At 44.8% G+C, this 17,478-nt stretch overlaps 1 protein-coding gene across 3 annotated transcripts in view; it reads left to right on the plus strand.

Annotated features, from left to right (window-relative positions):
• EPSTI1 (epithelial stromal interaction 1) overlaps nt 1-17,478 on the plus strand; it is a 104,465-nt gene that overhangs the window by 20,743 nt on the left and 66,244 nt on the right. For all 3 annotated transcript variants that reach the window (XR_014819529.1, XM_003482896.5, XM_021065622.2), the window contains exons 2-5: nt 495-553; nt 3,117-3,200; nt 7,826-7,899; nt 9,157-9,240. Coding sequence is in view for 2 of the 3 variants with exons in the window: in XM_003482896.5 (XP_003482944.1) it covers nt 495-553; nt 3,117-3,200; nt 7,826-7,899; nt 9,157-9,240 (301 nt within the window). In the remaining variant the exon portion in view is untranslated. The remainder of the gene's footprint in view (nt 1-494; nt 554-3,116; nt 3,201-7,825; nt 7,900-9,156; nt 9,241-17,478) is intronic.

The following is a 17,478-nucleotide window of genomic DNA, read 5'->3' on the forward strand; positions in this document are numbered from 1 at the left end:
CCCAGGTCTGGAAGTCAAAACCCCAAAACACCAGACTGTGGCCAGTGGGCCCCGTAGATGGGCCATCAAGAGGAGGTGACTGCATTGCAAATGGCCCGGATTCCCAGTTTGTGGGGACAAAGAATGCTTAGAGTTGCCTGTACTCCCATTGTGGCTCCCAAGGATGAGAATGTCTATCTAAAGCCAAGGCAAAGGGATGTGCGCACGAGCGCCACCTGGAGGAACAATGGATCCCTACAGAGACAGTTTACCGAGAGCCAATCCCAGAAGCAGTCACTTGTCAGTCTTTTTATCACCTGCTTTATCCTTCCACGTTGGGCCGTGTGCAATTGGATTGTAAGCTCCTGGAGAACAGACTTTGGTCTTTAGAGGATGGTTAGTGCCTTTCAGATGATAATCATCGTAACGACCGTATATTATCAGGAACAATGTCTAGTGGTTTATATGCCTGAATAATTTCTTGTAATAAATTATTTTTTATCTCTTCATTCTAGCACAGGCGCATATACCTTGATAACACCAACCGAAAAGCGAAGAAGCGAGCTGCAACGGAGTACGTATATTATCTACCATTCAGAATATTTCTCAGTTTCTTATAGAGTGGAATTGATTTGCTTTGGCCTGCAGGATTTCTCTTTTCTGATGTTTATAGACTCACCAGATCACATTCTTTTTTCCGTTTTAACTTTAGTGGTTTTAATGATACCTTTTGGAATGATTCTTTTGTTAATGCTTCTAAATTTGTTTCTCTATGTTAATTCGCAGAACTCAGGCCCGTTATAAATCTGAAGTTTTTGTTAGGTTTAAACAATTTCACGCCTATTGGCAATAGACTGATCTAGTTCCTGGAAAATTGGACTGACTGCAGATATTTTTACAGGACTATGAACATTTTTGAAACAGACAAGTGATATATGAAATAGATTATAAAATAAATTGTCTCTTTCTGGATCTGTCACATTCCTCCGCCTCCTTCTTCCTCTTTTTTTTTTTTTTTTTTTTTTTTTTTTTTTTTTGTCTTTTTAAGGCCGCAGCCACCACACATGGAGGTTCCCAGGCTAGGGTTTGAATCAGAGCTGCAGCTGCAGGCCTACAACACAGCCACAGCAACGCCAGATCCAAGCCACATCTACAACCTACACCACAGCTCATGGCAACACCAGATCCTTAACCCACTGAACCCCACCAGGGAGTGAACCCACATCCTGATGGATGGTAGTCAGGTTCGTTAACCACTGAGCCATGATGGGCTCCATTCCTTCTCAACGGAATTTTTCTTTAGCCTCTGTGCTCCCATAATTTTGTAGCTATCAGAGTCTATCTTCTGCTGTTTTTATTTGTGGCTTCACATTCCTTCTCTAGATTATAAGCTCTTTGAGGGCAGGGGCTATGTCTTACTCATTTTTTGCTCCTTGTACCTAGTGGGTATATAACATGCTTAATTGAAGTTATAGAGTAATATAAATGCTGCCATTTAAAGTTACAGCATCATACTTTAGATCTGGAAGGAAGGAGTTCCCGTCATGGATCAGTGGTTAAGGACCCTGACTAGTATCCATGAAGACGCGAATTTGATCCCTGGCTTTGCTCAGTGGGTTAAGGAACCAGCATTGCTGTGAGCTGTGGTGTAGGTCACAGATGTGGCTCAGATCCTGGGGGCTGTGGCTATGGCATAGGCCGGTGGCTATAGCTCTGAGTAGACCCCTAGCCTGGGAACTTCCATATGCTATGAGTGCAGCCCTGAAAAAAAAAAAAAAAAAAAAAAAACAAAAACGAGGAAGGACAACTAGAGTCCATTTAGTTCACAAAGAACTTCTGAGGCTTGTTCAAGTCCAACTGTGGGGCTAGCACTGAGATTCTGTGCTCTCCTTTACTGACCTTGAGAAGAAATTTAATTTGGTGATGACTGATGGGCATAAAGGCAAAACAGGAAAGCAGCTCTTTAAAGGCATCCACTGGCCAGGAAGTCCTCTGTGTGGTCCATCTGGGGCTGGGAAGCATTTGACAGTCACAGCGGTGCAGACATAGTGACTAGGTACTGCCTGCCTTTGACCAATGGAATCCCGAAGATTCTGGCATTTCACAAGCTTTTGATTTAAATAGTTAAGAGGAATTTAAGCCTCCGTGCAGTCTGGATTTTTGAGATGCTTCAGAAGGTTTTTTTTTTTTTTCCCTTCTAATAATGAAAAAACATGAGAAATGGATGTTTGAAAGAATCAGGTCTACTGGGAAGCGGCATAGTATCTCTGGCGCCCCCTGCTGCCAGTCAGTGAATAAGCACTGCTTTACATTGGAAGACAGTGAGCTTAGCCTCTTGGTCCCAAGTGTCTGGAATCCGAGAGCCCTCATTCCTTGCGGTTTACTGTAAGCTTGGGGAATAGTTAAAATACGGGGAATAGTTAAAATACAGGGAATGCGGGCATCAGAGTTCTATGGGGATCTGTGTTTACTGTGTGTGAAAAGTTCGTATTGACACATGAATGATTTGCACATATTCTCTAAAGTAAACTTAACATTAAATGATAGAGTTAAAAACATTTTTTTTATATTAAAGTATAGTTGATTTACAGTGTGATATAGGTTTTTAAACGTGCCAGAATGGGAGGGAAAACTAAACATCTTTATTTAGTAGGAATTCAGGTTGTTTTCGAATTTATTTTTTGTCTTTTTAGGGCTGCACCCCGCGGCACATGGAAGTTCCCAGGCTAGGGGTCGAATTAGAACTGTAGCTGCCGGCCAACACCACAGCAACGGGGGATCCAGGCTGTGTCTGCGACCTACACCACAGTTCAGGGGCAATGCCAGATCCTTAACCCACTGAACGAGGCCAGGGATCGAACCTGTGTTCTCATGGATGCCAGTCAGATTTGCTTCTGCTGAGCTACGATGGGAACTCCCTGTTTTCACATTTGAGCCTTCTGTGCAGACTCTTGGAGAAAAAGTGCCTTAGGGTGACCCCAAGGGGTTAGGACTGGGTGATGCCTTGCTTTTCTGGATATTTTGTCCACTCATGTTGCATGTAGGTCATTTTCCATCTGATGGTGGTTCTTTTCAAGGGGCCAGTTTCCTTTTCACACTCTAATAATTGATGATTTGCTATTTTTCACCTGGCTTAGTGGCTACGAAAGAGCTGGAGGACCTGGAGAGGTGGAAGGAGCAACAGAGGGCAAAGCCCATTCACCTGGAGCCCAGGCGGCTAGGTAAGCCAGCGAGCCAATTGCCTGGATACAGGAGGGCGGGGCCACCCAAGGATCCTGTTAGCATCTTGCCTGCATCTGTCTTTGAATGAACATCATAGGTTGTTGGGTCACTATGCTGCTTGGAAGGGAATGCATTTAAAGTCGAAACACTCAAGGAGTTGCTGTTATGGCTTAGTGGGTTAAGAACCTGACATAGTCTCCATGAGGATGTGGGTTCGATCCCTGGCCTTGCTCAGTGGGTTAAGGAACTGGTGTTGCCACAAGTTGCAGCATAGGTCACAGATGTGGCTCAGATCCAGCGTCGCTGTGGCTGTGATGTAGGCCAGCAGCTGTAGCTCCGATTCAAGCCTTAGCTTGGGGAATCAATCAATCAAGTCGGAACACTTGAGTATGCAGGTATACTGTCTCTGATTTTCCAGTGCATGATGCCACAGTTATGTGGGAATAGAGTGATGGCTTAATTGCCAAATAATTTAGAGCCTCTTAGATGATCAGCTCTGAAGAAACCTTACCTGGGGCGCTGCATATGTCCTGTCACAGTTTTGACTCCCATCCCGACTGGTGCTGTCACATGCATAGTAATTGTGGCAGTTCAGTGGTAAAGGGAGAAAAAAAACTGAGTGGAGACGCCAACACTAAGAAGTGAGTGCGCTGGGGACACAGGGGCGGCTCTCAAGGGAATGTCCCCTGTGTTTTCATCTGCAAAGAGAGACCTTTGGATCTGCGAGTACCTGGCAGTGTGCTCCGTTGTCTGGGTGGCCTCTGCCTGGGGTTTGGATCATTCCACAGGGAAGTCAGCTCTGACTTTGCTAAGCCCGGGTCCACTAGGTCTCTCAGGCTCTTGGGGACATAGATTGAGCTATTGATTTTCATGAAACCTCTGCTGCTCTTGTTGACGAGAAGACTCTTCCTTCTTCAAACAAAGAGAGGACGAAATTCACAAAGACATCCTTCCTCTAATTTCTATCTGCCTTGGACCTAGTTAACCTCTTTGATAGGCTGAAGGCTCCCCAAATGGGTTTTCAGTTATCTTTTGCAGATCCTGCTCAGGGAGCCAAGCAATTGCCTGGGGCATTTGGAGATATTGGTACTTATTGTCCGGGGGCCTTAACCAGAAATGAGCAGGGGTCTCAGTGCCACTTTCTGCTGTATGATGTATCTAGGGGCGGTCAAGGGGGAAGAGGGTAGGCGGTGTTGGCTTAAAAAAATGCACAACCATGATGATGGTTGTACAACTATAAATATAATACAATTTAAAAAAAGAGCACAACCTAGGAGTTCCCGTGGTGGCCCAGGGGGAATGAACCCAGCTGGTATCCATGAAGATGTGGGTTCAATCCCTGGCGCTGCTCAGTGGGTTGGGGATCCAGTGTTGCCATGAGCTGTTGTGCAGGTTGCAGATATGGCTCGGATCTGGTGTGGCTGTGGCTGTGGCTGTGGTGTAGGCCGGCAGCTGCAGCTCTGATTCGACCCCTAAGCCTGGGAACTTCCATATGCTGCGTGTGTGGCCCTAAAAAGAAAAAAAAAAAAAAGAAAGAAAGCCCAACCTAAAAGTTGAGAGTTAAGTTTTATTGGGGGCAAAATTAGGACTTAAGCCTGGGAGGCAGCATCTCAAGTAACCCTGAGAAAACTGCTCCCAGGAGACTGGTGGGGAGGGAGGGTGTCAGGATATATGGGAGTTTTTTTTTTTTTTTTTTTTTTTTTTTTTGGCAACAAAGGGCAGGTAGTAGGAACAAAAGATTACAGAAAACCAGATATATCAAGTCAAGGAATTTAGCGCTTTTCTTTGGGAAGATGCAGAGGTCTAGGCTCTCTGAAATCTTTCCTTTGCTCTGCTTCTTAGCTCTCTCAGGCCAGTATCCTGTGTTTTGCTTTTTTTTTTTTTTTTTTTTTTTTTTTTTTTTAGTGCCACACCCATGGCATATGGAAGTTCTCAGGCTAGGGTTGACTCGGAACTGGAGCAGTAGCCACCGGCCTATGCCCCAGCCCCAGCCCCAGCCCCAACCAGATCCGAGCCACATCTGCAACCTACACCACAGCTCATGGTAACACTGGATCCTTAACCCATTGAGTGAGGCCAGGGATCAAACCTCATCCTCATGGATCCCAGCTGGGTTCATTACCACTGAGCCACACAGGAGCTCCCCAGTATCCCGTGTTTTCACAGCCTGAGTTTCTTCCAGGCTCGCTGTTAGGAGCGGCTGCAGTCTGATGGCTGCTAGGTGTCAGGTATTCTTTGTTTCCTTCCTGAGTTCCCTCAGGGCTCACCCTTGAAGGTGGCTGCACTGGCAGATGACTGTGACATTCTTTGTAGTGTCCCCTTAACTACAGCCCGGGAGGCTGTATTTGAAACAGCTCTGAAATACCGCCCCAGAGAGGAAAGCAGAGATGTCAAGATATAGGTGACAAAGGTGAAAGGACAGGTGCATGCAGGCATCCACACATTTTATCATGTTTGTTCCTGGTCTCGTGAAGGTTACTACTGGTCACGAGGAGCCGACATGCCCACGAAGGATTTTAATGCTTTTCTAGTTAGGAGGCGATGCAAGAAGTGGGCTCATAAAATCTTCTCCAACAAATATCTAACTACCAGTTTTCTTAGAACACAGAGTGCCTCACCCCTGGTCGCCACCCTGAGCTCTGCTTGGGGGGTCCTGCAGGGCGGCAGGTGCAGTGGCTCAGGATCGAATGCTGATGTCAAGAGCCAGACTCCAGGTCACAGTGTGGCAGAGGATTGTACAGTGTACTTGGAGATGAGTTTTATTTGTTTGCTTGTTTGTTTTCCTTTTTAGAGCCTCAGTTGCAGCGTATGGAGGTTCCCAGGCAAGGGGTCGAATCAGAGTGACAGCTGCCGGCCTACACCACAGCCACAGCCGCATCTTCGACCTGCACCACAGCTTATGGCAACACTGGATCCTTAACTCACTGAGTGAGGCCAGGGATCGAACTCGGGTCCTCATGGAGACTAGCTGGATTCATTTCCCCTGTGCTGCAACAGGAACTCCTGGGAATACCTGCGTTTTAAAGAAGCAGGGAAGAAACTTTAATCTCCAATGGTTACAGAGTTTTGACCAGCACCTAGGACTGAACTTAATGACTGAAATGACACTGTTTTAATGCTTAGACATCTGACTTTCTCCTTTTTTTTAAAATTCTCAGCTGCTGCCCTCTTTCTCAATCCCATAAAATCTTGGAATGGTTCTGGGAGATACTGAAGCGGCTATAACATTAAATAAAAGCTTCATGGGAGTTCCCTTGTGGCGCAGTGGTTAGGGATTCAGTGTGGTCCCTGCAGGGGTTTGGGTCGTTGTGGCCCAGGTTTGATCTCTGGCCTGGGAACTTACACATGCTGTGGGTGCCTCGGCCAAAAAAAGGAAAAAAATAAAAATCTTCAGGCACCCTCACTATTTCTTTCTGAAGGCCCAAGTCTAAATAGGTATTGAAGATTTTTTGGAATTCAGAAGAAAAAAATCTCTATGGTATCTTTATCAGCTCAGTTGTACAAACTATGATGAATGCAAATTGTTTTATTGCATCTTCTATGCCAGTGAATCTTTCAGAGAACTGACTCTTTTAGGGACCAAAGCACCAGAGAATTATTTCAAAGGAATCTTTAAAATATGCATACCAAGCTTGCATAAACATTGGGAAATCCCTAAACAGGAATTCTTAGATGACTGTCAAGCTGCAAGGATTTCTGGCCCCCAATGATTATAGTTTAAGAGAGCAGATGAATAATCTAACATTCGTATTTTCCTCTTGAATACCTAAAGAAAGAACAGTTAATAGTATGGATTGACAATCATTTTTTATTTTTTTCTCTTATTTGTTTTTTTTCTCTTTTTTAGGGCCGCACCTGCAGCTATGGAATATCCCAGGCTAGGAGTCAAATCAGACTACACCACAGCTACAGCAACTCCAGATCTGAGCTGTGTCTGTGACCCATACCACAGCTCACAGCAATGCTGTATTGTTAGCCCACTGAGCAAGGCCAGGTGTAGAACCCGCATCCTCATGGATAGTAGTCGGCTTCTTAACCCCCTGAGCCACAACGAGAACTCTGAGCAAAGCATTTTTAAAGGCCGAATGAGGGAGGGGAGTCATAGCGTGTGTGATTGCCCTCTGCATGGTATCTCTAACAGTGAGATAACAGGGCAGGGTCCCAGCCACCCTGGGGCTCCCGCAGGCTATGAGCTCGTGGCATCACGCGGTTTAGCATCTTCCACTTGGTAGGGGTTTTAGCACCTGTAAAACAACTCAGGGGTGTGCATCAGATGCTGTTATATCAGAACTTCAGAGAGGAGCTAAAGCAGAGGGTCTGGGGGGCAAGGGTCTGTCCGCATAGAGTCTTAGTTGGAATTCCTCCTTTTCTTTGATATGCGTCAACTTGCGAACAGGGGTTGGACAAGACAGGGACTAATGTTTTGGGGAGAGGGGTTAATCATAACCTCGGCAGAGGAGCTCTGTTTTAGGGGGACTTGGTTTCAGTTATGTCCTTACCCGCAGGGGTGGGAAAATGTTAAAGGAACTCAGAGGGTAGGCTTATGCTGAATTTAATTAGTCACTTATGGCTGACATTTCAGCTTAACATTCGTCTTTCACCTTCGTGACTCTTTTCTCCTTAGGTGGAAGCCAATCAGAGGCTGAAGTCAGGCAGAGACAACAACTCCAGCTGATACAATCTAAATACCAGAAAAAGGTCAGAATCCATCTCTTTTAGCTTACATTTGGCCAGAAATTAGAGTTCCAGCACTTTCAAAGTAACCGTGAAATAACACAGACTTTACCCAAAGCATAGAACCTTGAAACCAATTGCAAAAGAAAGTCTCCAACTCAAGGAAATCGGGATGTGAGAAATAAAGGGATGAATATGGCGAATTTCTTCCCAAGCCCTTTATCAGTCAGCAGGACCCTTGATAAAGGGAATATCCCCCCCTAGTTTAACTCTACTATGTTTTGAATATTTGGGTTCCAAGAACAAGGATGTGTTTCCTTCATTCCAATCATGGAATAGTACGTTCCCGTCATGAAAATAGTGCAAAAAAATTCAGAAGCCAGCATTTTTTTTTTAAATAAACTTTTTTTTTTTTTTTTTTGGTCTTTTTGTCTTTTTAGGGCTGCACCCATGGCCTATGGAGGTTCCCAGGCTAGGGGTCCAATCAGGGCTGTAGCTGCCAGCCTACACCACAGCCACAGCAACGAGGGATCCGAGCCACATCTTTGACCTACACCATAGCTCACGGAAACGCTGGATCCTTAACCCAATGAGCAAGGCCAGGGATCAAACCTGTGTCCTCATGGATGGCTAGTTGGGTTCGCTAACTGCTGAGCCACGACGGGAACTCCTATGGTAAACTGTTGTTAAAAAAAAAATGAGTAATCAAGAAAAATGATCTCCTCTTTCTTTCCCTCTACCTGGGCTGGTGGTAGGGATGGGCTGGGGGCAGCAGAGACAGAGAGACATAGACCAAGGAAAAAAAACACACAAAAATGTCCAGGAGTTCCTGTTGTGGCTCAATGGTTAACGAATCTGCCTAGGAACCATGAGGTTGCGGGTTTGATCCCTGGCTTTGCTAAGTGGGTTAAGAATCCAGCGTTGCCGTGAGCTGTGGTGTAGGTTGCAGACTCGGCTTGGATCTGACATTGCTGTGGCTGTGGTGTAGGCTGGCAACTACAGCTCCGATTGGACCCCTGGCCTGGGAACCTCCATATGTTCCGGGTGCAGTGCCAGAAAAGACAAAAAGAAAAAAAAAGAAATTTCCTGGGCAGCAGCTGGAGCCTGACCGTTCTCTGTGATCTAAGTAGCTTAAAGAACCGACCTATCATCATGTGAGCTATAGCACAAACAAGACTGTAATTTGCCTTTCATCATAATATTGTGTTCCAGAAGTTCAGACTGAAAAATAGTAACTGCTTTTTTTTTTTTTTTGTCCTCTGTAATCTCAATACAATTTAGCTAAAAAGAGAAGAACAGATAAGACTCAAGAAGGAAGCTGAAGAAGCTGAAATCCAAAAAATGAAGGTCATTCAGAGAGAGAAGGTAAGACAGCGGAAAGGATGGTGGGCTCCCCCTTCTGAGGCCCCAGCTTCTCACCTAGACACTGTTTCTTTTATTGTTGTTGTTGTTGCATGGTCATTTCTCTTTTTTGTTTTAGGGCCACACCCATGGCATATGGAGGTTCCCAGGCTAGGGGTCTAATCGGAGCTGTAGCCTCCAGTCTATGCCACAGCCAGAGCAACGCAGGATCTGAGCCGTGTCTGCAACCTACGCCACAGCTCGTGCCAACGCCAGATCCTTAACCCACTGAGGTGAGGTCGGGGATCGAACCTGCAACTTCATGGTTCCTAGTCGGATTTGTTAACCACTGTGCTATGATGGGGACTCCCCTAGACACTGCTTCTGTACAAAGCAATTAGCCCTCCCAAGAGCCTATACAGTATTCTCATTTCCCAAGTGTGCAAATGAAGAAACTGACAGAGGATTAGGTAACTTGCCCAAGGGCTCAGCCAGTGAATAGAAATAGGATTTGAATCCAGGCTGACTGATCTCCTCTCCTCTTGGAAAACTTGAGTTCTTTCTTTTCACGCCATCTCACCTCCCAGCCGAATGATCAAAGGAGCAGCTGTATATTTGGCTAGAAGGCACAGTAGTTCGTCTCAATGGCCATCAATGGTACACTGTCATATTTATATCCCAGTATTGAATTTTCCTGGGTGCGTTTTATTTTTTTTATTATTATTTTTTTTTTGCCCCCTTTTTTTTTTTTTCCCAGGGCCGCACCTGCGGCATATGGAGGTTCCCAGGCTAGGGGTCTCAAATTGGAGCTTTGGCCACCGGCCTGCACCACAGCCACAATGCGGGATCCAAGCCTCGTCTGCAACCTACACCACAGCTCACGGCAAGGCTGGATCCTTAACCCACTGAGTGAGGCCAGGGATTGAACCCAAATCCTCATGATTCCTAGTCGGGTTTATTAACCACTGAGCCACGAAGGGAATTGCCCTTGGGTGAGTTTTAACTAGGTGAACATCTCTCTCTCACTGATAAAAGAAAAAGCGTACTTTTGCATTTTAGTATTAGTGATAGGATCTATTTGAAACCTCAAAGTGATGTTTTTAGTTTTGATACTCTTTCTGGGGCTTGGGGGAAAAAAATCTCTTAAAAAATGCTCATCTGCAAGAGAAGGGAGAAAGTCGTATTCTTCTGTCCCCTCCCCCTCCTCCTGCTCCCATTTCCCATGAAGTCTTAAGTTTAGCTTTTGGGGTTTTCTTATATTCTTTTTTAAAAGATTATTTTCCATCATGGTCTATCCCAGGAGATTGGATATAGTTCCCTGTGTTATACAGTAGGACCTTATTGTCTACACTCTAAATGTAATGGTTTGCATCTGTTCACCCCAAACTCCCAGTCCATCCCATTCCTTCCTTCATCCCCCTTGGCAACTATAAGTCTGTTCTCTATGTCTGTGAGTCTGTTTCTGTTTTGTAGATGGGATCATTTGTGCCATATTTTAGATTCCACATGGAAGTGATAATCATATGGTATTTGTCCTTCTCCTGACTTCACTTAGTATGAGAACCTCTCATTGCATCCATGTTGCTATGAATGACATCATTCCATTCCTTTTTAATGGCTGAGTAGTATTCCATTGTATATGTATACCACATCTTTATTCATTCACCTGTCTATGGACATTTGGGTTGTTTCACAATGTCTTGGCATTGTGAATAGTGCTGCTATAAACATAGGGATCATGCATCTTTTTGAATTATATTAAGCTTAGTAGATTTTAAATGTTGGAAGTTTGGAGGCAAGAGGTTGATTCATGGTAGTGATGACCAAGTATGACTTCTGCTGCAGGTATAAATCATGAAAACATAATTCTTTTTCCTACTGTCTATCTGTATCTTCCTCTTTCTTTTTTTTTCTCATGAAGATTGTTCGTCAAAATTTAAACCTATTCACAAAGCAATAGATTATTAGTTAATAAAGCCAAAAGATGCGGGCTTATGGAACATGCAAGATATATCTTTTTTTTCCCCCAAGGAGCTCTCTACCTGGCTGGGGAGCAGACTGTCTTTCCAGAAAGGTGTTCTGTTGTGCTGTGTATCCTTGGATGGGCCCCTTTCTGTCTCTGAACTGTTCCTGTAAAATGGGTCCATAAGCCCCAGCTCCTCTTCTCCCAAGGCTACAAGCATCTGTGAATGTAGAGATGCTACATCTGTGGAAATGTAGGTTCTGGGGGGTGGAGCTAAGATGGGACCTACACATGAGGAAATGTAACGAAATGCTGGAGGTATTCAGAGAAAGAGCACAGGAACTTTGTTTACTAAATTTGATTTACCAATTCATTTCCAATTCATCAGATACTATCCTTCCTTGCAAAGATGTTCATAATAGCTTTTTAAAACCTTTCTCTCTCTTTCTGCTTCTCTGTTCCTCACTCTTTTCCATTTAACCCCCTGCTCCATTTTCTCCTTCAAAGGAAGGTTCAGACTTTGGTCTCGTGCCTGTAGAGGCGTTTCCTTTTTGTAGCGTAGTCTTTCTGCATTTCAGGTGGAGCTAAGAAAAGCATCAAATCATTACTACTAAGTTAAGAGGCTTGCAGATCCTGAGGAATTATTGTGGTATAAACTCTTATCCTAAAGGTGATTTATACTCGTAATTGGCTGTCATTTAATACTCATAATTGGCTGGGTTATGGGTCATTTAGAGCACCTTTCTTTATGGGTCAAATTATGTATACTATTCATAAATGTTTGTGGCTGAAACAGTTTTCTTTCAAATTGAGTAAAAGCAGCATTTCCCCCTTTCCAGGTTATACCGAGCATTAATCACAGACATCTTTTTTTTTTTTTTTTGCTTTCCAGGGCCACACACTGGGCATATGGAGGTTCCCAGGCTAGGGGTGGAATCAGCCACAGCAACATGGGATCGGAGCCACGTTTGTGCCCTACACCACAGCTCACAGCAACGTGAGATCCTTAACCCACTGAGCAGGGCCAGGGATCAGACCGCATCCTCATGGATGCTCATCAGCTTCATTCCTGCTGAGCCACAATGGGAACTCCGTCTTTTTCTCTTTGACTTCACTTGGTGTGATCATCTCCAGGTCCATCCAAATGGATGCAGGTCGACAGAATCCGCATTTGAACAAGCTCCCCAGGCAGTTCTGGTGCACCAACAGGGCTGAGGAGCATTAATCTAAACTGCCTCCCAGAGAAGGAGGAGCCAACCCTGGTCCTGCCACAGACTGGATTTCTCTGGCTAATTGGCCTGGACTGGCACCCTGACCTAGCGCTTCCTGTTGTATATAAATCTGTGGCTTTTCATATTAAATGTGAACCCGTTTAGTAGGTTGTGTCACATAAAAGAAAAATGGACATGAGCCATCTAGAAATGGCATGCTTCACATTGCCAGTGTGAAAATGGCCAAGGGAAGCGATAATGACTGTGCCAATGGAGCATTTAGTCTTAAAAAATGCACGGCACACACACACGGACACCAGCTTGCAAAATACCACCCTCCTCCCCAGGCGAATGGCGGCTGCCCAGGAGCTCTGAGCCAAGCAGCATCCAGGCAGCCTCTTGCCACCTGCAAGCCCCTAACTTGGCCTCTTGGTATTCACTCCCCTTGCCCTTCAGTTTGTCCTGTCCCAGGAGGCATCACCCGGGAACACTGGGTCTTTTTTTGAGTGGTAGCTACCTGTGTGTGCTGGAGGGGAGAGTAAACTATACTCCCTGCCGGTACATATGCATGGTCTTTGACTTCCCCCACCTTTTTTCTTCTTCTTTTTAGGGCCTCATCTATGGCATATGGAAGTGTTTGGGCTGGGGTCGAGTCGGAGCTGCTGCTGCCAACCTACACCACCGTCACAGCAATGCCGGATCCTTAACCCACTGAGCAAGGCCAGGGATCGAACCCACATCCTCATGGATATTAGTCAGGTTCTTAACCTGCTGAGCCACAATGGGAACTCCCTGTTCTTTGATCCTTAATACACATAAAGATATGAAGGGCAGCCAGTCTTCAGCATCTGATCATGTCAGTGGGACCCAAGAAGAGTTCATACAATGGATCACTTTGCGAACTTTGCGGAGGGCACTGGGATGCTCCTGCTAAACTCGTATTCCCTATACTGGAGTATATTGGTATGATGGAATCTTCCAGTGGTGTCCTGGGGCCTCCTTGTACCGGCTCATGAGAGCAGATGGTTACATTTTTGTGGGCTAGTTGACTTCATGTTGGTTGATGGACCATGAGAGAGTGTTTTCATCACCGAAATCAGTAAATGCTGCACATCAAGCCCCTTCCCCCCCCACCGCCATCCCCGCCTTCGTCGCTAGAGCTGGTTAATTTATCAGCACACAGCTTGGCCGTAAAGGAAAGGAATCCTCCCTCCCTCTCTCCTACCACCCACATTTCAAACGAAGCCTCAGAGCGCTAAGGGAGGGGAGGCAAAGATTTTAGGAGTTATCTGGCCTGTTATGTGTCTGATGGTTATTGATTTAAAAACAGATTACAGCCCACGTGGTAGGCAGAATAATGCCCCTTTCCCTGCCCCTCCATATTCGAACCCCTGGAATCTGGGACTATGTTCTGCTGCCTGGCAAAGGGGACTTGAGTTTGCAGGTGGAATGAAAGTTGCTAATCCACTTAACCTTCAAATAGGGAGGGCTCTTGCATTATTCAGGTGGGTCCAATGTCATCCCAAGGGACCTTACATTGGAAGAGGGAGGCAGAAGATGGACAGCCTGAAAGATGGAGCCGGGGAAAGGTTCAGCCCGCCACTGCTGGCTTGAAGGTCGAGGAAGGCCATTGGCTAGAAGAGACTCACCCTATGGGTGGGAGCTACAACAACCCTAACTGTGGTACCCCGACCTCTACCCTGACCAGGGGGAAGACTGACGTCTTAGAATAAGAGAGCAGGTAAATAAATGATGTGATTCTGGAAATAGAGTTCTCATGGTATGAGTGGAGAGAAGACGCTGCTGTCGTGTTTGGAGGGAATTCATATTGCCTTGTGGACAGGACAGCTGCTCTTGGTACTAGAATCTTCAACATCAGTACTCTAGCATTGTAAGATTGCTTTTTTTGTTTTCTTTTTTTAATTTTTAAAATTGCTATTTCCCAAATACAATTTTTTTTCTACTATACAGCATGGTGCAGCACTGTAAGATTGTTAATACTTTTTTTTTTTTTTTTTGCTTTTGTCTTTTTAGGGCTGCGCCCACGGCATATGGAGGTTCCCAGGCTAGGGGTCGAATCGGAGCTGTAGCTGCCTGCCGACCCCACAGCCACAGCAACACTAGATCCGAGTCACATCTGTGACCTACACCACAGCTCACGGCAACGCTGGATCCTTAACCCACTGAGCGAAGCCAGGGATCAAACCTGCAACCTCATGGTTCCTAGTCGGATTTGTTAACCACCGCGCCACGACGGGAACTCCAAGATTGTTAATAATTTTGTGGGGGCTTTTTTTAGCATCAGATTTTGGTTTATTGATTTATTTTTTCCTTTAAAATTTTTTTCCAAGTCTCGTTGATTTACAGTGTTAATTTCTGCTGTACAACGAAGTGATTCACCTGCAGTTATAAGCCACTAAGTTTGTGGTTGTTATAGCAGCAATAGTAATCTAATACAACTCATGTGGTTTTATAATGTATTAATGTCTCTTCCTGGAAATCTATAAAGCAGAGAAAATATTCCTAAAATATTACTGCATCGGTGAAATAAAGCCGTTAAATAAATAAAACAGCAGCATAACACATGCAAGTACTTTCTCTGCCACTGGATCTTACAGCATAGTAGACAAGTTTTCATAAATCCTCACAGCAAGCCTTGCACTTGAATTTAGTGCAGTGGGAATAAACCTCCACCATGCTTTTCCCTCATAATCATGTTGATGAATTAAGTAATAATTTGATTTTTTTTCAGACTTTCATCATGTAAATAAAAATCTCCCAATTCCATGTTAGAGACCTTTCCTACTTCTTGGATTTCTCTTTTTCTGCCTTTGATCTACTTAGGTTTGAAGTAATATTCTATAGCGATATATGGTTTATAAAGATTTTTGTATAATTCTCCCAACCTTTTAGGGCCTCAAAAGCTCAGAAAAAGGAGTTCTTCTTGTGGCTCAGCCAATTAAGACGCCACTGTAGTGAGGATGCAGGTTCAATCCCTGGCCTTGCTCAGTGGATGAAGGATCCGGCATTGTCGCAAGCTGTGCTGTAAATTACAGAGGCGGCTCGGTTCTGGCGTTGCTGTGGCTGTGGCATAAGCTGGTGGCTGCAGTTCTGAATCGATTCCTAGCCCAGGAACTTCCATATGCCACAGCTGTGGCTGCACAAAGCAAAAAAAGAAAAAGAAAAATGCAGAAAGGGCAGGAAACCAGGTAGAGAACAGAGAAGCAAACTAAGTCTTCCTTTGCTCTTTCCACTCAACTATAAAGTCGTAACGCTGATGAAATTCTGTGGAGCAGGAGGGATCATGGGTGTTTTATGCAGACCCTGAAAAGTATCATTAGTTAGTTTTAATGCTGTAAGGCGAAGTGGGAACTGCTTGGTACCTGCCTCATTTTCTCCTAGTGAAGAAAACAAGATGTGCATATTTGACGAAGAGGTGCATACTCAGACGTGTTTTAAAGGAATCACACCTGTTCTTATTTCTAGGAAACAAATAGTATACCAAGGGCTGATGGCTTAAGAACAATTTCAGGGATAAAACTCAACATCAACATACAACAATTATTTTAGGATTATTTATATAAACTTGGAAAAGTTTCCATTTCTAAAAACTTTCAAGTATTTCTCAGAAATGTGGTTCCTACATCATGCCATTTTGTGTGTGTTTGTGTGTGTGTGTGTGTGTGGATGAACTGGTATGGGCATTAAGCCTCTGGTTGTTGAAATGCAATAGGGTCCCATTAAGTGCCCCCAATAATTCCATACTGTTGGGATGTTAATGATATCTCTGCAATGCAGGTGTAGTATTAAAAGGATAAGTTCATTTCTTTGTGCTTTACTTTCCTTATCTGTAAAATGGGTGCAATATTATAATAATGGGACTGGTGGGCTTCAAACAATAGGTGCAAATCCCTTAGTACAATGAGTATCGCTAGTAAGCACTGAATAAGGGGGTCCTGCCCCCTAATTAATTATACATGTAAAAAATGGGCCCTGACACTGTCCTGTTTGACTCTATTATATCAACTTCTTGTGTGGAAGGCAGAGAGGATTTTTATTTTACACATGAAGTGGGTTGATTTACATATTTCATTTTCACTAACCCCCCAGGAGCTAGGTTGCTGGGGGAAAAAACACACCTAGTTCTTTCTTTTTTTCTGGCTGCACCTGAGGCATATGGACGTTCCCGGGGCCAGGGATTGAATCCGAGCCACAGCTGTGACCTACACCATGGCTGTGGCAACACTGGATCCTTAACCAACTGCAGCAAACCCCCACCTCTGCAGCACCCTGAGCCACTGCAATCAGATTCTTAACCCATTGTGCCACAGCAGAAACTCCACACTTAGCTCTTTCTGTCACATGGGATGGCTGGGCCTCCCTATTAGCTGGATCTTTAATAATCCCTATTTTGGGCATTTTTCCTTTGTAGTCTGTGCCCATCCCTAATTAGCAAGGTCTTCTTTCCTTCACCTCCTGCTTATCCTCTTCTTTCTTTTAAACACATGACCTCATCTCCCTCCTCTCTAGTAAATAAAGACCATCAGGCTGGAAGTACCTGTGTTTTTTGTTTGTTTCCTTATTCTTTCTTGGCTGTTCTTCCCCCATCTTTTCTCAGGAGAAATAAGAAAGTGCTTTTCCTTGTTGCTGTGATGGATTCTCTCACCTGCAGTTCCATCGAATCTTCCCTCTGTCTCCTTGGGAAGTTTGCCACTCCATCCATCAATTCAGCCTCTTTTTTCTCCTTGGCTTTGTTTTTCTCTCCTGGGAAATAACCATCCTCAAACCTCAAACCTCAAACCTCTTGTCTTAAAAGCCAAGTGTCTCTATTTTTTTTTTTTTTGTCTCTTTAGGGCCGCATCTGCGGCACATGGAGGTTCCCAGGCTAGGGGTCCAGTCAGAGCTGTAGCCACCCGCCTACACCACAGCCACGGCAACTCGGGATCCGAGCCACATCTGCGACCTACACCACAAAGCTGGATCCTTAATCCACCGAGGGAGGCCAGGGTTTGAACCCGCAACCTCATGGTTCCTAGTCGGATTCATTTCTGCTGCACCAGGACAGGGACTCCCAAATTGTCTCTATTT

This window comes from Sus scrofa, chromosome 11, assembly GCF_054392235.1.
Source record: "Sus scrofa isolate SSC_HxYL_T2T_F1_AM1 chromosome 11, Sscrofa_HxYL_maternal_Yorkshire_Landrace_v2.0, whole genome shotgun sequence".
In the NCBI taxonomy this organism is placed as follows: Eukaryota; Metazoa; Chordata; class Mammalia; order Artiodactyla; family Suidae; genus Sus; species Sus scrofa.